Consider the following 26115-nt stretch of genomic DNA (forward strand, 5'->3'; position numbering starts at 1 on the left):
TTATCTTCAAAACATTGGATCTATGGACTTATTTGCTACTGCACCCTTGAGAAAATACTGTCAGTGTCAGAGGATCACCAAGGACTTTTTTTTAAAAAATTGCCGACCATTTCTGGTGTCTCTACCTTCTATTTCTTAATTTCATGCTTTAAGTTGTTTTGTTTTTTTCTTATCTTTCTGATATTAAGCATTTTCCCCTTTCTTTCTTTCTTTTTACATATATGTGAAAAAATACTGGAAAATAAATAAATAAAAAATAATGATGATTATAATTTTTCCCATAATCGAGCAGCTCTACTGTTAACAGTAGGAGTAGTGATCTGAACCATACTGTACTGTACCAAACCTTACCGCTTAGCAGAAACAAGCCATAAAGGGTCAACTTCCAGCAAATCAAACAGCTTTGAACACCATATGCAATAAGCTAAAATCAGAAGCTGCTTTAGTTGGAATGTTCAGTTCCAAAACTAGCCGAACTTTTTCCCCTGTCTTTTCTGTCACTTATCTAGTGGAAATGGCTCAAAATAAGCCCTTGCTCCCAATTTCCACTGCACATCTTGTACCTTCAAAACGCTCAGAGTGCAGGAGTAGGTTTCTGCCTTCACTGGGGACAGAGGATGAGACAAAAGCTTCAGAAATATCTTCTGACTCTCCGACTGCAGGAGCGGGCTTGCTTGTGCAAATTTCCACCTACGAAAAGACACAATTTTTTCATATGATGACACCTTTTCCGCAGTGCCAGACAAAACAGCAAATGTTATTGCCGGTTTTACAGTTTCCATAATTGTGAACAACTTACAGGTAGGAGCAAATCTGCACACATTCCTTCACCATCGGTAGGTGCTGATGATATGGAAAAGCATCTATCCCTTGGTCAGCAAGCTCCAAGAGTTCGTGCCAGTTCTTATCGCCCTGGAAAGAAACATTTCAGTTAAACAGCTTTTACTTAAACTACTTCAAATATGAATGCAAATTTTGGTAACTGTAGTTGTAGTTTATAATATGTTGTGGGGACGCTTTGGGTAGGAAGAGACTTAATAACACTGTGAAACATTTTGTTCAATTCTGACTTCAAACTTGGTTACAGTTATTCACATTGTTAGAATGTGTACACACCGATATGGTAAAATCCAGTGTTGGGGTAACGTTTACAACTAACACGAGTTACGTAATAACATTACTTTTCTAAGTAACGAGTAAAAAATAAAATAAGTTTTTTTTTAAATAAGTAATACTATTTGAGTTACTTTTTTGAAAATGTAACATGAGTTAATTTTTAGTTTAATTAATTAGCTTTTAAACAAATTAATTGCTGAATTAAATATAAAGTAGCCACAATGCATCATGCAGTCAATGAGAGCATGTGATCATTATTTTGAAGGCATCGAAAAAAGGAAAAGGGGATTGTCTTGATGGACAGTGATTTTGCTTAAGACAAATAGTACAAAAGTAGCAAACACATTGCTTTAAACTTTCAATATTCTGTATACACGGCATGTATAGTTCTGGGGTCAGGAAGTTCTTAGATAATATTATCCTAAAATATTATTTTTATTAGTTTTTTTTATTGGTAAATGTAGGTTATACAGTGCATTGTTAATTACAGAACTCCTCTAAGTAAGTAAGTAAGTAAGTAAGTAAGTAAGTAAGTAAGTAAGTAAGTAAGTAAGTAAGAAAGAAAGAAAGAAAGAAAGAAAGAAAGAAAGAAAGAAAGAAAGAAAGAAAGAAAGAAAGAAAGAAAGAAAGAAAGAAAGAAAGAAAGAAAGAAAGAAAGAAAGAAAGAAAGAAAGAAAGAAAGAAAGAAAGAAAGACAAAGGAATCAAGCCTCAGCCAGGTGATAAAAAGTAACCCAAAAGTAACTCAAAAGTAACATAATGCATTACTTACCATAAAAAGTAACTAGGTAATGCAACTAGTACCGTTTTTGGGGGGAGTAACTCAATATTGTAATGCATTACTTTCAAAAGTAACTTTCCCCAACACTGGTAAAATCAATAATTTATAACTTACAATAGCTTTTGAAACTAAAATGTACAATTATGGTTCATTTCGGACAGAATGGAAATGCAATAATGGACAATGTGGTAAAAAAAATTCTTATTCATGTACACAAAAATATAAATCATCATCAGGCCTTTTCAAAGAAAATAATTGTTAACATTAAAAACAAATTGGTTAATTTAAAAAAATTCCTTCAACTTATTTAGTAACTTATTAGTTCAATGAAATAGTTAGTCTAAATCTACATTTATTTAATTTTTTATTTATTTTAAATCCTACAAATGAGTTGCTCCTGAAGGTTTCCAAATCATAACCAGAAAACACCTGACTCGGTCAAAATTTTTATGTTTTAGTTTTTGTGTTTTTTAGACAACAGTGTTTAATTTTAAATCACATACAACATGAGAAAATAATTGAACAGATCCATATCGACCATCATTTTAATTTCAGTGCATGCCTTAAAGAATCCACTGGGAAAAATATTTTCTTCTAAATCATATCTTATAAACCAGTTCTTCAATAACTACCTCAGCCTTCAGCAAAATGACTCAAAATCTTTATCTTTAAAACATTTATTGTAGTTGTTGTTGTTTTGTTCTTTCAAACAAAAAATATTGAACTGACAACAAATAACCAGATAACAAAACCAATCATCTATTTATCACCTCACATAAAAATTTGGTCGCACTTTATTTTAAGGTACAATTCACACTATTAACAAACCATTAACTAAGACCTTCAGCTCAATAAACTACTAATAAGCTGCTTACGGTAACACTTTACTTTAGGTATTAACAAACTAACACTACAAGATTAATTAATCACTAATTAGCTGCTTATTAATAGTTAATAAAGTAGAAGGTGGGTTTAGGTTTTGGGTAGAATTAGGGATGAATCAGATCATAATTTATAACTATGTATATACTAATGAATAATAGAATAAACAATTGGTTAATAGCATGAATTATGACCTAAACTAAAGTGTTAACCTGGTTATTAATAGTTTGTAAGGTATTAGTTGGGTTAAGGTATTGGGTACAATTATGGATGTAAAATAGGTTCATGTTGTAGAAGTGCTAATAAACACTTAATAATAAGCAGGTAATAAGCCAGTGGTAAATGGTTTGAATTGTTACAACAAAAGTGAGTAACACTTAAAGTCACAATTCACAATATTAACAAACCAAGTACACTACTTGCTTAATAAACGTCTAATAAGCTGCTTATTAACAGTTAATAAGGTAGAAGTTGGGTTTAGGTTTTGGAAAGAATTATGGATGCAGTATAAGATAATACTTTATAACTACTAATGAACTGTTAATATTTTAATAATAGACAGGTAATAAGCTAATTAATAGCATAAATTGTGACCCAAACTAAAGTGTTACCCTGCTTATTAATAGTTAGTAAGGTGGCAGTTGGGTTAAGGCATTGGGTATGATTATGGATGTAAAATAAGTTCATACTTTAGAAGTGCTAATAAACCCTTAATAAGCAGGTAATAAGGCAGTAGTAAATGGTGTGAATTATTACAACACAATTGGGTAACACTTTAGGTATTAAAAAACCACCAAGTAACACTGCTAGCTTAATAAACTTCTAATAAGGCTTATTAATAGTTAATAAAGTAGGGTTTAGGTTTTGGGTACGATTAAGTATGCAGAATAGGATCACACTTTATAACTACTAATGAACAGTTAACACTTTAATAACAGGCAGGTAATAAGCCAGTAGTAAATGGTGTGAAGTTACAACAAATGTGGGTAACACCTTAGGTCACAATTCACGATATTAACAAACTATTAAGTAACACTGCTAAACTTCTAATTAGCTGCTTATTAAGAGTTAACAAGGTTAAAGTTAGGTTTAGGTTTTGGGTAGGATTAGGGATGTAGAATAGGATCATACTTATTAACTACTAATGAACAGTTAATATCCTAATAACAGGCAGGTAATAAGCCAGTAGTTATGTGCATAAATTGAGACCCAAACAAAAGTGCTACCCTGCTTATTTATAGTTTGTAAGGTAGTAGTTAGGTTAAGATATTGGCTAGGATTTTAGATGTAAAAAAGGTTCATACTTTAGAAGTGCTAATAAACAATTAACACTTTAATAACAGGCAGGTAATAAGCCAGTGGTAAATGGTGTGAAGTTTCAACAAAAGTGGGTAACACTTTAGGTCACAATTCACGACATTAACAAGCCATTAGCTAACACTACAAGCTTAATACATGACTAATTATTAATAGTTAATAAGGTAGAAGGCGGGTTTAGGTTTTGGGAAGGATTAGGAATGTAGAATAAGATCATACCTAATAACTACTAATGAATTGTTAATATCTTAATAACAGGCAGGTAATAAGCCAGTAGTAAATAGCATGAATTGTGACCCAAACAAAAGTGTTAATCTGGTCATTAATGGTTTGTAAGGTAGTAGTTGGGTTAAGACAATGGGAACGATTATGGATGTAAAATAGGTTCATACTTTAGAAGTGCTAATAAACAGTTAACACTTTAATAATAAGTAGGCAATAAGACAGTAGTAAATGGTGTGAATTGCTACAGCACAATTGGGTAACACCTTAGGTCACAATACACGATATTAACAAACCAATAAGTAACACTACAAGCTTAATAAACTTCTAATAAGATGCTTATTTATAGTTAACAAGGTAGAAGGTGGGTTTAGGTTTTATATAGGATTAGGGATGCACAATAAGATCATACCTTATGACTACTATGAACTGTTAATATCTTAATAATAGACAGGTAATAAGCCAGCGGTAAAGTGCATGAATTATGACCTAAACTAAAGTGCTACCTTGCATATTAATAGTAAGGTAGTTGTGTTAAGACATTGGGTAGGATTATGGATGTAAAATAGGTTCATACTTTAGAAGTGCTAATAAACCCTTAATAAGCAGCTAATAAGCCAGTATTAAATGGTGTGAATTGTTACAACACAATTGGGTAACATTTCAGATATTAACGAACCACTAAGTAACACTACTAGTTTAATAAACTTCTAATTAGCTGCTTATTAATAGTTAATAAGGTAGGGTTTAGGTTTTGGGTAGGATTAGGCATGTAGAATAAGATCATACTTTATAACTACTAATGAACAGTTAATATCTTAATAAAGGGCAGGTAATAAGCTACAAGTTAATAGCACGAATTGTGACCCAAACTAAAGTGCTGCCCAAAATCTGAATATTTGAGCATGTATTGACTGAATGTATCCCTAATCATTACCTCAGCCTGTGCATCCTTTAAAAAAGTGCACGTCGCCTCCATGCAATGAAAAAGACGGGACACTCTTCGATACAGGCTGTATCTTTCAAAGCAAGCCTGCTCTAGATACGCCACAGCTGACTCATGGATGACAGGGAACGCCGCGCTGAAGGATATATCAAGACACAACAGGAAAATGGCAGCCACGGTACTTTCCCGAAGATTATCTGCAGCCTGTTTGTAAAGACAACACACACAAGGTAAAAAAACACACTAAAAAATAACACACTAATGGATTTGTCTGCAATTACAGTGTGGTCCTTAGGTCTGGAGCTTAACTGAACAATTGACCCTTTCACTGTGAACTTCTGGTGTGTTTCCCACTCTCATTTGTTTTAATAATGACCATGAAGGACACAGCCATATGTCCATTGAGCGACGGTGGTGGCACGGCTTATTAATGTCTAAGAATGGCACGGCCATATGCTCACTCACCTTCTCCACAGGTAACAAGGTTTGCAGGAGACGTATTGTGAAAACGGCAGTGCCCATAAAGACCATTCGATGGTGGATCAGAGACGATTCTGGATGTTCTGAGGAAGTCATGCCATGGTGGTAGCATATAACATCTCCCAAAATCTCTATACATGTCTGTAATTTCTCCCTCTTAAAAAAAAAAACACATGTAAAGAAAGACTGATGTTAGTAAGAGCATGTCATTTTACCACCAGCAGGGGGCAGCAAGAGCCCTGTGCATTTCAAAGAAAGTTTTCAGATGACAGCAGTTTTTCAAGATAAAAACGCCATGAGCGTGCATTAAAGATCAATGAGGGAGAGAGGCACGCCGTGAAATATACATAATCATATGCGCTGGGGAATGTTCTCATAGGTGCACACACAATGAGTTCGTTTAAAAAGATTTCTAGAGGCAATGAACATCATTGGACGAGGCCAATTTGGTGCCATGCGACCTACATAATCCATGGTATACAATACGTTGATGTCATTTTATGTAAAACACTCATAAACTGAATGAAAAAGTAAACTTTGCATAATTACTATGGTAAAACTCTAGGTTGTGATGGTTAACGTTTCTGAAACATGACTAAATATCTGCTTGTTGCTACTTGCGTGTGTTCACATTAGTTTATGCATCATGAATTAACATAATCTTGAGTGGTGTTCATTGTATGTAAATTATAATAGCACATATAGTGCTTAGCATATATAAATACACCCCTCACAAATCTCTCTTAAATTCATGTTTAATAGGAAACTATACAATATTATATTTGTGCATGTACTGTACATTAAGACAGTAAGACAGTAAATTAGACAGTACTGAAGCCAAATATGAAGCTTATCTAACAAAATAACTTATGATAGCAATCCAACAACTAGTTCACCAAAATTTATATGTTATAGAAAAATATTAAATACAAAAGCAAAAGATTGAAAAATTTAGTTAAAATTTTGTAGTTTCTAATAGTTTTGCAATATTTTGCTTGAATTTGATTGTATTATCTTTCAATTTCTAAATATGTTTGGTGACTAAAATATTATTTTAATAAACATATCTGTTTAATAAATCTGTTTTGTTTAAATGCACCCAAATACATTGCCTATATTCACTGAGAATGGACAAAATATTCATTTTCAATATGGGGTGTAGTCAATTATGCTGAGCATTGTAATAGTTAACACTTTATAAAATTGTGACATAAATATGCTTTACATAAAGCTTTAACTAAAAATTATTGATAACATCTGCTCATTTGTTTATAAATATTAAAAACTTACAACTATTAATTATGCATAAACAAACACTGAAATGAACACAAATTCACAATGAAAAGTATGTTGTTTGTTGACATGTCTAGTTAGCTAGTGCTAACAAAACGAACATGTTAGTAAATTCTTCTTACACAATTATACTCTATAAAACAATATAATGTATATTATAATGTTAATTATATTACATTATATACAATGTAACACAATAGAATATAATGTAATATATTACTATAAGATTTATAAAACAAAGCTGACTAGTTTCTGATATCTAAATGTTAAAATATAGCATAGAACACAGCATATAATGTAAAATAATTAAATTTTCTGCGATAAAATATTACAGTTTGATATCATTATATCAAATATAAATGTTTATTTGGTGAAGCTTCAATAAAGGCTCAACACTTTAGCACTGCATAATGTATGTACTAGCTACAGTATCATGACCGAACAAGAAACAACCATTACTTCATTTATAAATTTAGCTTCACCTATAAATACTGTAAATATTACATCATTGTTAAAAGTACACAACTGTACAAAATACATTAACGCTAGGGCTGCTTGATTATGGAAAAAAATCATAATCAAGATTATTTTGGTTATAATTGTCTTTACAATTATTCAAAACGATATACGGTTAAAGTAAAAATTATTCTCCCTCCTGTGAATTTTTTTTTATAAATATTTCCTAAATGATGTTTAACAGAGCAAGAAATTTTTTTTTTTTTTTTTTTTTTACAGTTTTTCCTATAATTTTTTTCTTCTGGAGAAAGTCTTTTTTGTTTTATTTTGGCTAGAATAAAAGCAGCTTTAAATATTTAGAAATCTTTTTTAAGGTCAATATTATTAACCCTCTTAAGCAATATATTGCTTTGATTGTCAGCAGAAGAAACTACTGTTATACAATGACTTGCCTAAATGCCCTAATTAAACCTTTGAATGTCACTTTAAGCTGAATGCTTGTATCTTGACAAATATTTAGTAAAATATTTTGTACTGTCATCATAGCAAAGATAAAAGAAAACAGTAATTAGAAATGAGTTATTAAAACTATTATGTTTAAAAATAAGTTGAAAAAAAATATTTCCATTAAACTGAAATTGGAAAAAATATATATATATAAAGGGTTGCTTATAATTCTCACTTCAACTGTATATATACACAGTTATTTTCCTCCCTGTAAATAAGAAAATGGAAATAAATACAGTAGTATAAAAATATGAAACAAACTGTGCTTTAAGACTAAAACTTGAATTATAGCTACAAAAGTCCTTCAGTCAAGAGCAGTGAGTGATTTTGTCCTTTTGTTGTTTGATTAATGATAAAAACAGTCAGCAGCAGGAATATTGTGCGCTGTCACTTTAAGAGCAGTACAGTTCTGATTTATGGTTTCACTTTCACATGTCTTTTGATTCTCATCTCGTTTGTTTATTACATAAATGAGGGTTAATATAAATAATCACTAAACACAGCGTTTAGACACAAATTTGCATGTATTTGACCATTAAAGCGCTCACATTAAGATGACTTTAGGTGTGTATGCTCTGCTCCTCTCTGAGGCTGAGTGCGCACACACACACATACCCAACAGCATGCGATCTCTTTCGAGCTTTTAAAAACATGAATGATTCAAATGTACATCAGTGAATGATGCACATACCGTGCTGTAAACGTTACATTACAGTACACGCTTCAGTAATTTTCATATGAAACTAAGCTTTGCAGAGCATCAAATGAGTACAACTGGAAAGGGGGCGGCATATGATAATCGTTTTATCTTGATTAATGTTCTTTCATAATTGTTAGAAGCCAAAATCGAAACACAACTAAATAATATAACGTTCATTGTTATTTCATCTTAGCCATTGCTATAAAATACAGCCTTGTTGCATTTTTAAACCAATACAAATGATATGAACGGGCACAACAGATGCATTGGGTAGTCAGGAGGAGCGAGCGGAGGGAATTCTAAATGGTGAACCTGGCCTGAAAAAACAACGCTCGTGCCATGACTGATTTGCGCTGATAGCTTAACATTCCACAATGACCATCTGTCCCTCAGAGTGAGTGGAGTGGGTGAAACGGAGCGGCGACAGGTGTGTGTTTGTATTCACTAATGCAGACATCAGTGAATCTGCACCGTGGAGGAGTGTTGTTGAAGACACTTGCCAGCTCTGTCGCAGTCAGGCTGTGCTCGTCCCACACCTCAGGGGCTACGCTGTCTCCCAGCAGCCCCTGCGCCTCCGCCAGCAGCTCTAGCACCCGCTGGAAAACCTTCAGGCTTTCTGAGAATCCAAAAAAAAAAAGGGAGTATGGTGAGCAATGGGAGCACACGTGTGAGGGGGAACGGCAGCAGCTGTGGGTGCATTTGAAACGGGAAAAGAGGGTTTAAGAGGACCCTCACCTGTCCTGATGAGAGGCAGAGCGTGCTCTACGGCTGCCACGGCGAATCTAGCCAGGCTCCACTGCTGCAGCTGGAGCTCCAGCGAGTCCTCCGTTTCCATCATCATCTCCGGGGGGAGCTCCGGGTGGGCAGGCGGGAGGGGAGACTGCTGGGCTGGCCTAAGGGGAGCCCCTCTCTGACTGCTGCTGCTGCCGCTGGAACGCACAAATCAAAAGGAATCCTTAATCGAGCAGGACGTGAATGCTTGTGAGCAATAATAAAAAAATAAATAAAAAAAGGATGTTAAGGTGATGACGAATACTTCTGCTATTCTTAGTTCTCTATTTTCCTGGCATACAATTTGCAGTTTTTATATGTACTACTTTGTAGTGCACAAGACACTAATGCTGCATTTTTAGATCAAAAATACAGTGAAAACCATAAGACCATATGCTTTACGATTTTGTATAAATTGAGAATCAAAACTGTTTTGATACTCTTTTTTTTTATGAAGTATTATTTTTAATATATACAAGTCAGAATTATTAGTCTTCCAGAAATATTCACCCCCTGTATAGGTTTTACCCAATTTCTGTTTAACGGGAAGAAGATTTTTTTCAACACATTTCTAAACATAATAGTTTTAATAACTCATTTAATTACTCATTCAAACACTGGCAAGTTGGGTAACTGGCAAGTTGGGTAATTACTGTAGGCAAGTCATTGTATAACAGTGGGTTGTTATGTGAACAACTGAAAAAAAAATATTGCTAAAGGGGCTATTAATATTGACCTTAAAATAGTTAAAAAAAAATAAAACACTGCTTTTATTAAAACAAATAAAATTTTCTCCAGAAGAAAAAATATTATAGAAAATACTGTGAAAAAAATCCTTGCTCTGTTAACCATCATTTGAAAATATTTGAAAAAAAGGCTTCTTTAGATTTCTTTGGCAAGACTTCTTTTTTGTTTACGAAAAAAAGAGGCGCGGTGCTCTTTTTTATGTCACTAGAAAACCCCTCGATAAATTGAAACAACGACAACTAGTCTCTCCGCCATCTTTAAAAGTTGTCGCCTTGACAACACAAACACTGCTGTCACCTCAACGGAAACCCTGCCTCTGCTTTCATTTGATTGAAGAATGACATAACGTGGAGTTGACTTTTATCTCAACTGGGGTCACACAGCGCGTAACGGCAAAAACGCGAGGTACACAAAACACGCTGTGATCAGCCCCTTATGCAGCAAAACTATAATATATATATATATATATATATATATATATATATATATATATATATATATATATATATATATATATATATATATATATATATATATATATATATATATATATGATACAATATTTTTTTTATGATTTAACTGATATCATTAATCGGTTAAAAAATGCGCCCTTTAGGTTAACGGTTATTTTGAGCATCCCTAGTACAGAGATATATAAGAACATGAGTAAGTTCACATTAACAAGCAGGCCTTGACATTAACTTTTTGATCACCACCCACTGTGGCTAGTAGATTTCCAACATTACTAGCCACTCGCCATTATTACTAGCTACTATTTTGTTGTTGGGAAAATAAATTTTATTTGCATAAATTTGACTTTGGCATGCTAAAATTACTTGATTTAAATTGTGTTAAATTTGTGTGTTGTGTATGAGCTTGCACAGAGTGCATGAGCAAATTGCTTGTGGTTTCATAGTGTTGCATTGCTATTAGTTTTTATTTTACATGACTTTTCAAGGCTCAAAATTAAGGATTTACCAAATTTATCTCTGACCACACCAAAAATAAATAAATAATTATTTCTTAGTGTCAAAACAAGCTAAACTTAGCTGTATACATTCAACAAAACCTTCCTTTAAAAAAACAAAACAACTGACATTTAAAAAATAGGTGTCATTTCACCAGTTAACTACACATAAATCAGGAGTTTATCTCCTATTAAAGCTATTTTATTGTAACAATAATAATTAAACCATATTAACCAAAATAACTGTAAGCAAAATAAAGCAGGTGATAATGAAAGGACGATCAAGTGCACACGGTTAAGGTTAGGCCATCGCTTTTTAAACAGTTGATGTGGTGTGCACGAGTGATCATTCTCCCATTAGTAATTTATCTGCCTTCTTTAGCTTGCGCGAACACAATAACTTTTGTCAGTCGTGCTGCTTTTCGATTCTAAGATCACATTTGCACACATATTGGGCCATCCTTATTGTCGAACCCTGCTTTTAGAAAAACTACAATTTACAAAAATTCTAACCAGCGGGTTGGCGGGTCTTAATGTCAAGCCCTGTTAACAAGGATTATGTAATGCTGAAAGTCAAAGTTAACTAATGCAGTAACACATTAGTATATGTTTAACTAACATTAATAAATATTAAGCAATGCTTAAAAGGGATAATTCACCAGAAAAAAATTAAGTTTACTCACCATTTACTAACCCTCAAGTGATAGCAAACCTTTATGAGTTTCTTTCTTTTGTTGAACACTAAAGAAGATATTTTGAAGAAAGGTGAAAACCTGTAACTATTGATTTCCATAGCAGAAAAAACAAATACTATGGAAGTCAATGATTACAGGTTTCCAGCTTTCTTCAAAACAAATTATTTTTGTGGTCAATCGAAGAAAGAAAAAAGTAAAAGATGAATAAATGATGATAGACTTTCATTTTTGGTTGAACTATACTTGTTGTTGATTGTTTATTATCTTTACTAATCCATTATTTAGAGTTAACTAATACAACCTTATTGTAAAGCTATAATATGTTTTTAAATAGAGATTACAATTCTCCTATGATTCTGGTAATACTTTACAAAATAACAAGCAATTTAGTAGCTGACAATTGTTTTTGCTTTTATGTTATGAGTTTTAAGTAAAATGTATATTTTAAACAAATAAAAATTATATTATTATATAATTTAAATCAACACCTCACTCAAAGACTTCAACATGAATTGATATTTTTGAGGAAACTGTATGCTGTGTATATTTATTATGTGTACATAATTGCACACAAATACATGTATATATGCTAAAAATGTTTACATTATATATAATTTTGTGGTATAAAAATAGTTTATATATAAATATATAAATGGAAATAAACATTTTCTATACATGTATTTGCATATATACATTGGTGTGTCATTTAAATAAGGATAATAAACATAAACAGTCCGCCAAAGTTATGTAATAGTATGATTAATAGTTCAACAGCTCTATCTGTATCCCCACTATAAACTGCTTTCCCAATACTTCTGTGACAATCTGAATGTTTGAAACAGAAATACCCCAATTATACAAGCTGAAAAGACTAAAGACGAAAGCCGTTTCATAACCATATATTACAACTGCTCTCTCTGGACCAAACACAGCTTTAAATGTACCGCTGTAAATGTCAATAGAATAATAAATTATTCAAAAAATGTATAATTAAGATTGCATAGGTGTCTGAATCGAGATGCTCTAAGTAATACTGGCCACAGTTATATTTTATATCCATACCCCTTCACCTTCCCCTTTGGCCCTTGAAAAAACATGTAAAGGGTATTGATAGACATTTTCCCCTAAGAAATGGTACACCACTACAACACATACACACTCATTTCATCATTCGACATGGGCCGGTATAAGATTCTGACGGTATGATAAACTTTGAATAATATCACGGTTTCACTGTATTGTGATTACTGCTCTAAAATGTGTTCTTTTTAAATGTCTGGGTAAAAAACTAAACATTTTTCCCCTTTGAACACAACAGATTTTGATTTGAGAAACATTTCAAATATTTTGAAACAGTAAACATTTCAGTCTAAATATTTTAACTGAATACATATATATAATAATTTAACTGATTTCTGCAGCCTTCATTAGTTTCAAAAATTGGGATTTTTTATTTCTTTTACAATTTATCATCTTTTTTGCTGGAAATACTGTTGTCTAAAAAAATGTAAATAAATAAAAAATCTTAAACATACCTTAGGACCGATATAATAGAGTATTTGGTGGTTTTAAAACTTCTTCCAAACCGCAGTATAACTTGAAAACGATTATAGTCCCATGCCTAGTTTTCACTAGCACACGTTGCAAGCAGCATGGGGTGAGCATTTTCAAATGATTCACATGGAAGTCAAGCTTTAAAGTACTGAGAGAGCATTAACTCTATAATCTTCAATGTGCTGAAAACCGTGCAAATTCGACATCATGGGCTCCAGCCCCAAGACCGTTGATAGGGTGGTTGCCGAGTCACAATTAAAAAAATTGCAGCACACTGCTCTATACTAATGTCAACAAAAAGGCAGTGCGGTGCATCTTGTGTTTTCTGAACTGAAAATGGCATTCGGAGTAATCAGACCCATTTGTTTTCAGCACAAAATCATATGAGCTTCACTCAGGCGTCCCCCATTAGGTCTGGTGGATCATGTCTCAAGAAGCAAGAAAATGTACGGTATTTAGACAGTATGCATGGATGGAACCACAAAAAAAAACAAAACAACCTTAACATTATACCAGATGTGCTGCAAAAAAGCTAAACTACATGCTGACAGACTGGCCTATTCTGTCAAATGATTGGGTAAGTCTATCAGAATTTATAATATGTTGCTGATCGATTTTTCAAAACGTTTTTTGAAAGATTACAACTGTAACACATTAGGGTTATTATGAATGTAATAAATCAAATGCTTGTTTGTAGTAAAATCCTTATGAATGCCATTTTTTTACATATGTGGGTCGTGTTGTTCGGTTTTGCAGCCACGTTGAATCTTCTCATACCCCTTTGCTAGTAGTGCGGTCCTGAAAAATCTCAATTTCAAGATTTTTCCTTTTACCCCTATGCCTGCAGACTAAAGAGAATTAGGACATCACTACCTCTTCACATGGGGTAGGGGTGAGGAGAAGGGCTAAGGGGTATATTATGAGACCATATTGTGAGATATTATTATTGTAAATGTTTTCCATACTGCACCTAGCAGAAGCAGCGTCTCCGTCCTGGCCATCACCACGCAACCGCTGACCAGGCCTGCCCACCACAGAAGGTCTGGGGGAGCTTTCTTCTGGAGAAGAAACTCCAGACCGTTGGGTTCCTCTCACCTCCTGAGGGTACGAGATGGAGGAGTTCTGAGAAACGGGGTCTGAAATAACAAGATGGGTATTAATTAAGGATTTAAGATAATTATCCCATTCATTCATTTTGTGATTAGCATAGTCACAAAGCTCTGTTTCATACTTTGCTTAAGGGTAAAAATAGTTTTGAAATAACTTTGCAGCAAATATTTTTTGTGAACATCCCAATAAACAACGTGCTGCTAAATGTGGTATTTGAATGAAGGATGCTCTGCTGGACAGTGATTGCCCCCACCCGCTGCACCACCATAACTGTCGGTTTACATTTTTAGAGAAATAAAATGCATGTTTTTTAGCTGGACATCAATATTATTAATTAATGTTTCAATTTGGGGGGAGGGGGGGGGGCTGTTCAGACTGACACCGACACAAGGAGTCATGGTGTAAATTTGTTTCTTTTAATGACAGTAGTAAAAAAACTGAACAATTATTTTAGCTGTACAACCGTACAAGCTAAAAATTTACATTTATTTTTATATCTTTTTTTATCCACAAAGTGTGCAGCTTTTGTCAATGCAGTGTATCTTAATGGGCTTCTGGAAGAACATTTCAAGTACACTACTAGTACATTGATATTAGTATACTTACTAAATAAAGTATACTTTTATACTTGACCTTTACTTAGGTATATTGCTTTTTCCTAAGGGTGTATTTACTGACTTACCAAGATCACTCTTGTACAGACAGGGGAGTATTGCTGCTCTGGCAGCCAAGCTGGGTCAAAGCTAGGAATGCTCCAATCACGATTTTTGCAGCTGATATCGAGTACCGATTCCTTGTCATGGTGATCGGCTGATAGTGAGAACTGACACTAATGCTTCAAGCTTTATAATGCTTTAAGCACATTTTCCCTCTAAGTATGAACCTTAAGAGAAGATCTCGCCTTACCCAAGAGAATAAATCAAGGATGTTGCATATAATCCCTTAAACATGTCTCTTATAACCATTTAGGTGTGAGCATGTCATGGCCAGAAGCAGCTTTACAGAAAATACTTCATCCATTCATTTTACGTCAGCTTAGTTCCTTATTTGTCAGGGGTCCCCACAGCGGAATGAACCACCACAGAAAATAATAAAACACAGATATAAAAATTGTTATGAAAAATTAAAATGCAATTTGGAAACACTGCAAATGATGAAAGAAGAATTCAACAAATTCAATGTGTGTGTGTGTGTGTGTGTATATATATATATACATACATACATACATACACACACACACACACACACACGCACACACGCACACACGCACATTTAGAATCAAATTTAGGTAAAAATACTCAAAAAAACTGGAAAAGACTGGGAAAGAGTTAATATCAGGTATAAATGGAGCAATATTCGAATAAAAAGTTCAACTGCTAGGAGCGAACCCCCACATTAGGAAAAGTTTACATATTCATAATAGATGGTGTGGGGTACCTTGTTTGGCTGAGAAGAAGCTTGGATCTCTGTAAAATCGTAGGCGGCTCTTCAAGTTCCTGCAAAGCTGTTGCAGACAGGCCAATGCCTGGAACGTCAGGTAGCTGACATCACCATCAACATTCAGACCGAGAAGTGACAGCAGACTCTAGAGGGGGAAAACAGCAATACATGAAAACAGAAGCTGATGTTGTCTTGTAAACCCACGAGGACATGTGTAGAGCTGTTATAACAAAAACAACTGATCTAAATGGTGCAAGCCTTTCAGGAGAGCTGCTTCTGCATTCAATTAGACACTAAATAAAAGGCCACCTGATACTGACTTTTAAGTTGTGTAATTTGTACCAATTTAAAACGCACTACCCCTCCAGTGGTACCAAAGCAATGCAAATGAATGAAAGTGATTCAATAAACCTAATTGAACTGATCACTCCGAGTCGGAATCACTGGCACATTCAATTTTTAAACAATTACACAAAAGTTCAAGAGCATTAGCTGAAGAGAGCGCTTCCAAACCACTTTATCCCAGCCTGATAAATAATTTTCATTGAGAGCACTGAGACTGCATATCTCAGATAATCTCGAATGCATCCATGCCAACACATTTTTGACAGAAAGACAACAATGCTTGTCGCTTGGTTTTAAACGCTTGTACTAAAACGGCATGTGTCAGCTTGCCAGCCAATCATCCCGGTACAGTTCTAGACATAAGACACGATTTGTCGCTGTCATTCCAATACTTTCCGGAATTGCAGGCATTGGACAGCCAATCAGATTCTGTGGAATTTCAATTATAGAACGGAACGGGGATTATGGAGCCCCGCGATATCACTTTCATCGCTGTCACTCAACTTATGAAGCTCTCATCAGGGGTTAAAACAACTGACAGATTGAAGACAGAAATTAAATTCAAGTCTTACTTGAACTGTACTTGGCCTTTGCAGGAATATTTCAGCTGGGAAGTCTTGCATGATGACATCACGAAGCAGCTCACAGGTGGTCCGTACTAAGTTGTGGTTGTCGCTTCTAAGGGAACTAATGATTGAGTAAGTGGTGTTATTTTGCCAGAAGGATTTATATTTTATAGTAAATGAGGTAAAATAACAGCAAGCAGAGGGTACCTTTCATTTGATGACAATATATGTCGATCTGTTGTATTCAAAGTCAGCCATGGAAAAACAGAGAACTTCAAGCACCTAGTACTGACTGCAGGGTAAAGAAACAAAAAAAGACATAAAATATATTAAAGTCCTGTGTAGTGTGAAGGTCAGAATTTAACAATAAGGGTGGTTCGGGGTCTATTTGAAAGATTTTTGAGCTAGATAGAATGCTTAATCAATAATTGTCGCATGTTGATAAAAAAAGTGTACATATTTGTTTTCTACAAGATACTCAAAAGAACATTTAGGTCCTTTTTGAGCTTTTTTTGAGGTGCTTTGAGATACTATTTAGCCTACTGTGAAATCAAGTCAAATAAAACAAAATAAAATAAACAGATAATATTAATTATACCAGTGTAGGGATGGATTTTACTCAGACTTAAATGTTACCTGCAATAAAACAACCAAAACTCTGGTATCTGAAGAAAAATGCCCAGGATGGACACATTCTTGCCCTCTTTTCTGAACTTTCATTCCCCTCTGGTATTGATAAATACTCTGATTTGACTGGTAACAAGATTTTGTTCAATATCTTTAATACATTTTGATTAATCCCAACAGATGAGTAAATCTTTAAGTCACTGGTTAACTTTGACATTGCTTCATTGCTCTCATAGGGTATTCTAAGAGAAGGACGACGCTCTCAAGCTCAACACTATGTATAATTTGGACATCCATCTATACTCTTAGATTCATCTTTGGGTAACTGATGTTGTGGATTTACTTCTGAATTGGTTTTTATTGTTTGATTCTAAACTGGCATGTTCCACTTTTGTTTGGAAAATAAATGTTAACCTTTTCTAATTCTGGAGTCTCCCAAATTCATTGTATCTGGTAGATTAATTGGAGTCTGCGCTCTCATTATGTTGTGCCATGATTGTTTTGATTTTTAAGGCACATTTGACGGTACGAAGCAGGAGGCACGACAGCATGAAGACCTTTTAATCCCTTAATCGCTGATTTTAGCAAGTTGTATGGAAATTACTAAATTAACTTTTTTAGTACGAGTGAAGAGGAGGCAACCGGACTGATTGGATATTAGTTAACCCTGCATCCTCTGACTAACTTTAGAATGTGGAGATAATGTCCGTGGAAAGAAACGCAATCCCATGGCGTGGAACTCTAAGCAGCGTTTGGTCCCTAATGAACTTACAATTAAGTATATTGGACTTAATATCAAAATCTAAATTATATCACAACTGTATAATTGGAAAAATCAAAATTGGAGTCAGACTGAACTCAGATCTGAAAATAAATGTTAATAATTTCTAAAAATAACCAAATCATTTTCAGAAGCGCTAGAAAAAGCTTAAATGCATTTAACCTTCGACCATTCATCGAATGTATTATTATATAGAAATATTTTGGGAGGCTCAAACATTACATTTAACCAATGTTAATGTGATTATATTTAACAGCATGTCATAATTTGGCTACAGATAATACATGTTGGTCAATGATGTAAGCACAAGTTATGAAAAACTGTCTGAATGTCCATCTTCTAGGTGAAATGAATCTTTTACACGTATTGTTAAGCACTTTGTCATTTTAAATGACAGAATTTATGAACACACAGAACGCATTTAGTTAGTTTGTGAATTCAAAAAACTCATTTTCAGCTGTGACTAATTTAACACCACTGATTGGCTACTGCATTCATAAGCTTAACATTAATGTCATTGATTATAAGGCTCAGTACTGAAAAAAAAAACACATTTAAAAAATAAATCTGATGCAATTGTACAAATCTAAAAGCAATACCAAAAAATATATTTTTTTTTATTATTTTTGCCATATTACTTATCATGGATTTGTGGAGGAATTTATTTTATTTTGCAGTTGTTAATTTTTGACCCTAGTGAGGACTGACATGAGAATGAGTAATAATGATAACAAAAACTACAACAAATTTTGACATTGTCATTTTTAACATTGAAATGAGTGAAAAAGTCTTATATCACTGAAAACTGCTATAATGACTGTTATAAATGTTAAATTACATATTTATTTTTATTAGAAAAGAAAACATAAGAGTTATAAGTCTTAATGCATTTCACAACATTACTGTTTAACAGTATCTTTTATTTAACAAATGCATCCTTGTTCATTCATTCATTCATTCATTCATTTTCCTTCAGCTTAGTCTCTTATTTATCAGGTGTTGCCTGAATTTTCAGCCACAAACCAGCATTTGTTTCATTCACACACACATACACTATGGCAAATTAAGCTTATCCAATTCACTTAAAGCGCATGTCATTGGACTGTGGGGGAAAACAGAGCACCTGGAGCGAACACAGGGAGAACATGCAAACTCCACACAGAAATGCCAACTGGTCCAGCCGGGACTCCAACCAGTGACCTCTTTGCTGTGAGGTGACAGTGAGGCTAACTACCGAGCCACCATGCTGCACCTGCATCCTTGTTATCTTAAAAAAATCTTCCTTCATCCAAGTGGTAGTATATGGCAAATGCAGTAAACAGAGTAAATGGCAGTATATGTATACAATTAGGGCTCGATTTTAACAATCTAGGCACAAAGTCAAAAGCGCATGACGCAAAAGCAATAAGGGCATGTTCGAATCCACTTTTGCCATTTTAACGATGGAAAATTCCGCTTAGCGTCCTGGTGCATGATCTAGCAGGGTTGTGCTTGTTCTCTTAATGAGTTATGTGTGTGTTTTGATCATAACGTGCATTAAACCAATCAGAGTCTCATCTCACATTCCCTTTGAGAGTCAGTTGCGTCACACCATAGTGCATTTACTATTTACATGGTGGACTTTGTAAGTGAAAAAACTGAACGCTTCACTAGTGAGAAAACAGTTAAACTAACCATCTGCAGCACGAGGATAAAGAACGAGCCTCCTCCATTCAGCCTCTTTACAGTACCTCTTCTTTACTTTACTTTTACTCTTTACTCCTTTACTTTAGTGGATAAGGAAACGGTGTTGTATGAACTCCACTGAATACATCCATTAGCCTACATATTTAATTTTGTTTGTTAAGTACAAAGATTTGTTTCAAAACTATGTCTAAATTCAGCAAACAAATAAATGAACAAAGTACTATTCTTATGCCCCACATAGTGATGCATACGCCTCTCCAAATCCCGACAGCTGGACAATTCTAAACTTGTTTTTATTAAACCAAATATAAATATGCATATAATAAATAATAATAATAACATTATACAAATGCAAACTATCATGAATAAACTGAATATTTTAATTCTACCATCATTTACTCACCTATTCTGAATAATCTGGAAACCTGTAACCATAGTATTGGTTTTTCTTACCATGTCAATGATCACAGGTTTCCAGCCTCCTGCAAAATATCTTCCTTAATGTTCAACAAAATAAAGAAATTCATGATGATTTGAAACCACTTCAGTGTGAGTAAATAAAGAGTAAATATTCATTTTTGGGTAAGCTGTCCCTTTAAAATAAACTGCTGAAATCCACAAACGAAAGCAAAACAGTTTTTTTGTTTGTTATATATAATAATAACCATAGCAAAACATTAGCATGCAAATGTGAATACCTAAAGCCCAACCTTGCCAAAATAATGCCTGTTTATATGACAATTCTTATCACTGTTGATATTAGATTAACACATACTTTCCACCAGTGATCCGTTTTTAAAGATTTAACGAGTTTATCTTCTCCTTAAAAGTTAGTTGAACTAAAAAGTAATTTGATGCTGATGTCACCTACATGGTACTCTGGGGGTGGGAGCATCTGTCTGCTTGGGTTTACTGCACTGGAAAAATCCCCCAGCTGCCGGCTCCTCTTCTGAGAACACAAAAGCAGCTGTAGTTGAAAAGCGAATCAGGATACCAGCACTTTCATGCTCTCCTTTTGCCTTGAATCAGACAGTCGACTCATGTTCATTCAGAAGCTGCTGTCAGACTGCTATTCAACGGGACTTTGACATTACTTCTAATGACATCGATATCTACAATAATCTGCAGAATGGACGGATATAAAACCGATGTAATGGGGTTTTTTTTACCTGTCTGCAAGTGTGGCTCGTAGAAGGTGGTGGGTGGACAACTAGGAAGGGCCCCTGGGAGGTGGAAGAGCTGATCGAAGACGCCGTCTACGATTGTTCGGAGGCGAAGATCCACATTAGGCGAGAGCTGTGTAAGGAATTCGACAGCCCCGACCTCTCGAAGCATTTGGGCTCCGGTTGGGTGCTTTGACATGGCATGGAAACCAAAATTAGATACTATTCAAAACATGTCTAGCAGAATAATTTGTCTGTGGATGTTGACAACTCATACTTTTTTCTTCCCGCCCAATCTGATTGGTAATGAATAGTGTCAATGTACAAAAGCCTATTAAAACATCACTCGCTGTCAGTGAGAAAGTGCAGCCGGATGATATAAATACAGCCATTTTACATATTATCTTCTAGACATTAGCTATCTTGAATGCAATGCAATACAATGCAATTAGGGCTGGGTAATTTGGCCCAAAATCAAAATCTCGATTAATTGAACATTTTAACTCGATTACGATTAATGAATGATTATTTTATTTATTTATTTTTTGCCCTCACAGTTCACTGACAAGTTTTGTACAGTAAATGTGCTCACAAATTACAAGTATTTTATACGAAGGGTGCATTACTTGATTTTAAAATAACTGAAGGAAACACACACTATTTACTATCTATGATTAATTATTAAACATCGACCAGCTGAAATTAAAACACACATTGCCTAAATAACTTGCACTTTTGGAAACAAAATTAATTATTTTCAGTGTTTTTCATATTAAAAGTAGAAAATAGGCAATATCTCTTCTAAATAAAATAACTTGTGTATATCCTGTAGATAATATTTTAAACATTGCATTTCTTGCATTTTCTGTAAACAAATATTTTATTAATATAATTTTAATGTAATGGAAAATATGCCACCCCAAGTCATCTCAGACGCAATCATCATCAATGTGTGCAAAATAAGGCTCAAGAATGGGTCCATCATCCTACTTAACCAGAGATCAGATGTAGCTGCGAAGCGGCAACAGAAGTAAATCAGCCTTAACAGTGCAGGGTCACGTGACCCAACAGGGAGTAAAGAAAGTAATTGAAAAAAATCGTCCTGAAAATGTTGATCGATTATAGGTTCTAAATGTTCTGAAATTGTGATTACTTTTCGATTAATCGCCCAGCCCTAAATGCAATACAATGATTTCTAAAGTAAACAAAACAAAAACAATTATTCTGTAGAAAATGTAAAACATAATTTGAGTGTATGAATTAAAATTAGTTTACAGAAGTTAATTTATTTAAATTTTCAAGCAAAAATAGTCATTGGGTAAGATATTCTGAAATGATTTGGTATTAATTATATTCAATGGCCATTCAGCGTAACATTTTTAGGTCAAAAGGAAACAACACACACATTCTGACCAGTATTTTCTAAACAATATAAAAGAATGGGTGATCATACTCAATTATATTAGATGCTGGGTAATACACAGTGTTTTGATGGACAAAAACTATTTAAAGAGCCCCTATTGTTGGTTTTTGAAAATGACCTTTCATGTAGTGTGTAAAACAGCTCTAAGTGAAGTGAAATATCCAGCTAAGGCTTAAATCTGAAAGTGGACAGTTTTTAAAACTATTGATTCATCTAAAAAAAAAAAAAAAAAAAGAGTCAACTCATAGTGGTTAGAATGAATCGTCTTCATAACGAGTCTTTAGCCGTTTCGCCGTTACGTGGCTACGAAACATAAGCCCCGCTCAATTGTTGCGCGTGCAAACCCGGGAAAACTTAAACCTGTGGCCCAGCCCACTAACACAGCAGCAAATACAAACAGATCCTGAAGTCATGAGTCATGAAGATGCTGTGCTTACCTGGATATTATTGGAAGTGTGAGGGAAAGGAGTGCTTTAGCAATCTACATGCTTACAATGGGCGATTCATTCGTTTGTTAAAGGAAGGATCAGAAAACACTACTGATGTATGAGACTTGTGAGAGGAATAGACAGACAATACACCAGGGGTGCGTGCAAATTAAGGGCAGTTTTTTAGGCACAAAGGCAGCCTGTTGCAGGCTGGGGAGGAGCGCTGGTGAGCGCTACAACCCCCTGGCTGGGGATGTGATTGGGGAAGTGAAAATCCAGCTTTTTAATATGTCATGATAATTCTTGCTTTAAATATGGCTGACTAAATTTTTGGTACATAAACTTCTCCTGATACACTGGATCACATTTCAGTGGGCGTCTTTTGTATGTCATGGTAAAGATAAAAATTTTATGTATTTTTTGCTCTGAAAAAAAATGAACTAAACACAATTTAATGTATAGTGGAGAAGGAAAAGCTGTATCAAACTTCAGCTTTTTTGCTCCTTAAAACCCCCCTTTAATATTTGACACATATAATTTTCATTTAAAAACGCTCCACTAAGATAAATTGAGAAAATATCAATTTTTAGCAAATGAATAATTATAATATTCATTTATTTCCTCAAAATTCTACACACAATACCCCATAATGACAATGTAAAGTAAGATTTTTTTAAATCCTTACAAATTTATTAAAAATAAAAAAAGACATTTAAAAAGACTAAAAGACTAAAAAATGACATTTAAATAAGTATTCACAGCCTTTGCTCAATATTTTGTTGATGCACCTTTGGCAGCAATTACAGCCTCAAGTCTTTTTGAAAATGATGTCACAAGCTTGGCACACCTGTCTTTGGGAATTTTTGCCCATTCCTCTTTGCAGTACCTCTCAAGCTCTATCAGGTTGGATGGGAAGTGTCAGTGTACAGCGATTTTCAGATCTCTCCAGAGATGCTCTATTGGATTTTGGTCTGGGCTCTGGCTGGGCCACTCAAGGACATTCACCAAGTTGTTGTGAAGCCATTCTATTGATATTTTGGTGGTGTGCTTTGGGTCTTTGTGTTGGTGGAAGAAGAACCGTCGCCCCAGTGTGAGGTCAAGAGCACTCTGAAGCAGGTTTTCATTCAAGATGTATCTGTACATTGCTGCATTCATCTTTTCCTCTATCCTGACTAGCCTTCCAATTCCTGCTACTGAAAAACATCCCCACAGCATGGTGCTGCCACCACCATGCTTCACTGTAGGGATGGTATTAGCCTGGTGATGAGCGGTGCCTGGTTTTCTCCAAACATAGCACCTGGAATTCACTCCAAAGAGTTCTATTTTAGTTTCTAAAAATTTTGTTTCTTATGGTCTGAGAGTCCTTCAGATGCCTTGTGGCAAACTCCAGGCAGGCAGTGGCTTTTGTCTGGTCACTTTACCACAAAGGCCTGAATGGTGAATTGCTGCACAGATGGTTGTCCTTCTGTTAGGTTCTCCTCTGTCCACAGAAGAATGCTGGAGCTCAGACAGAGTGACAATCGGGTTATTGATCACCTTCCTGACTAAGGCCCTTCTCCCCTGATCAAGAGTCATTGTGGTTCCAAATGTCTTCCACTTACGGATGATGGAGGCCACTGTGCTCATTGGAACTTTCAGAGCAGCAGAAATTTTTATGTAACCTTCCCCAGCCATGTGCCTCAAGACACTCCTGTCTCGGAGGTCTACAAACAATTCCTTTGTCTTCATGCTTCCTTTGTCTTCTTGGTTTGTTCTTTGACCTGCACTGTCAACCCTGAGACCTTATATAGACAGGTGTATGCCTTTTCAAATCATATCCAATCAACTGAATTTACCACAGATGAACTCCAATTAAGCTGCTGAAACATCTCAAGAATGATCAGTGGAAACAGAATGTACCTGAGCTCAGTTTAGAGCTTCAAAGGCTGTGAATACTTCTATACATGTGATTTTTCATGTTTTTTATTTTTAATAAATTTTCAACAATTTCAAAATAAATGTTCACATTGTCATTATGGGGTTTGTGTGTAGAATTGAGGAAATAAATTAATTTAATCCATTTTGGAATAAGACAAAAAAATATTGACAAAATAATAATAAGACAAAATTTTTTTGGAAAAATAAATACTTTACGGATGCACTCTATTACAAAATAAACATTAGCCAATTTATTTATACAATATAATTTGTAAAAAATATAACATTAAGCAGAGCTCGACAATAAGGACTGCCCGATGGCCCGAAGCGGATCGAATGTAAGTAAGAAAGCAAAACAATCCAACAAACTAACGTACCAGGCTATATCACAGTGTATTATGGTTGTGTAATAGCCATATATACTGCTATATGAAGAGAGAATTATGAGTAGGGCAGGATGTCATTTCTACCAGTAAATGTGTGCTTCATGTCGAATATGAAAGTGAAAGCATGCTAAAATATTAACAAGAGCTGATAATTTTTCCATATTTTAATCTTTAAATATTTTTTATTAGACCTCTTGTTTTGTTCATTTCTGCACTCACACGAAAGAAAGATCAACATTGATCTGCTTCATGATCTGACTGCAGTTTCGCTTCTTCTGTTGTTTCTTTCTACAATCCAAGCCTATGATGCAAAATTCTAGCCCATGTTTTTGGCAGGGCAAGAGAAAATCTGAACCGTAGAAAAAATCCTTAGCATTGAACCCTGATTAGGTATAATATATATTTTATTAGGCTAATTCTTTTAATGCATTTAATTACTAAAGCTAAACAGGCCAAAGTTTTGACATATTAAGATTATTTGAGGTTTTTGAAAGTTCTGCCAATCAAGAAAGCATTTATTTAATACAATAATAGTTTGAAGAAATAAAATAAATTCTTTCTATTTACAACATGTGAATTTCTAACTGTGGTCATTAATTCCTGATTCAAAGTTTTCAACAATAGTAATTATTCATGATTGTGAAGAACCAATAATAAATTATCATAATAAAGAGCAAAACAGCACATTAAAATTATTTATGAAGGATCATGCCATTTGACACTGAATACTAAATACTAATGATGCCGATAAATTCAGAAAGGCAAATTACATTTTAAAGTATATTCACACAGAAACAGTCACTTTTAATT

At 34.3% G+C, this 26115-nt stretch overlaps 1 protein-coding gene and 1 long non-coding RNA gene across 4 annotated transcripts in view; one reads left to right on the forward strand and one right to left on the reverse strand.

The window, feature by feature from the left end:
• LOC130218343 (uncharacterized) overlaps positions 1–17017 on the forward strand; it is a 67005-nt gene extending 49988 nt beyond the window's left edge. Inside the window, exon 3 of the long non-coding RNA XR_008835939.1 lies at positions 16925–17017. This is a non-coding gene — a long non-coding RNA (uncharacterized LOC130218343). The remainder of the gene's footprint in view (positions 1–16924) is intronic.
• Positions 1–26115, reverse strand: part of rttn (rotatin) — a 133911-nt gene that overhangs the window by 103345 nt on the left and 4451 nt on the right. For all 3 annotated transcript variants that reach the window (XM_056450524.1, XM_056450523.1, XM_056450522.1), the window contains exons 3-14: positions 21158–21341; positions 20860–20937; positions 17102–17186; positions 16901–17015; positions 15981–16128; positions 14404–14569; positions 9435–9628; positions 9200–9315; positions 5729–5899; positions 5255–5467; positions 800–912; positions 564–690 (exon numbers count right to left, since the gene is read on the reverse strand). In XM_056450524.1, coding sequence (XP_056306499.1) covers positions 564–690; positions 800–912; positions 5255–5467; positions 5729–5899; positions 9200–9315; positions 9435–9628; positions 14404–14569; positions 15981–16128; positions 16901–17015; positions 17102–17186; positions 20860–20937; positions 21158–21341 — 1710 coding nt within the window. The remainder of the gene's footprint in view (positions 1–563; positions 691–799; positions 913–5254; positions 5468–5728; positions 5900–9199; positions 9316–9434; positions 9629–14403; positions 14570–15980; positions 16129–16900; positions 17016–17101; positions 17187–20859; positions 20938–21157; positions 21342–26115) is intronic.

Source organism: Danio aesculapii, chromosome 24, assembly GCF_903798145.1.
Source record: "Danio aesculapii chromosome 24, fDanAes4.1, whole genome shotgun sequence".
Taxonomy (NCBI): domain Eukaryota; kingdom Metazoa; phylum Chordata; class Actinopteri; order Cypriniformes; family Danionidae; genus Danio; species Danio aesculapii.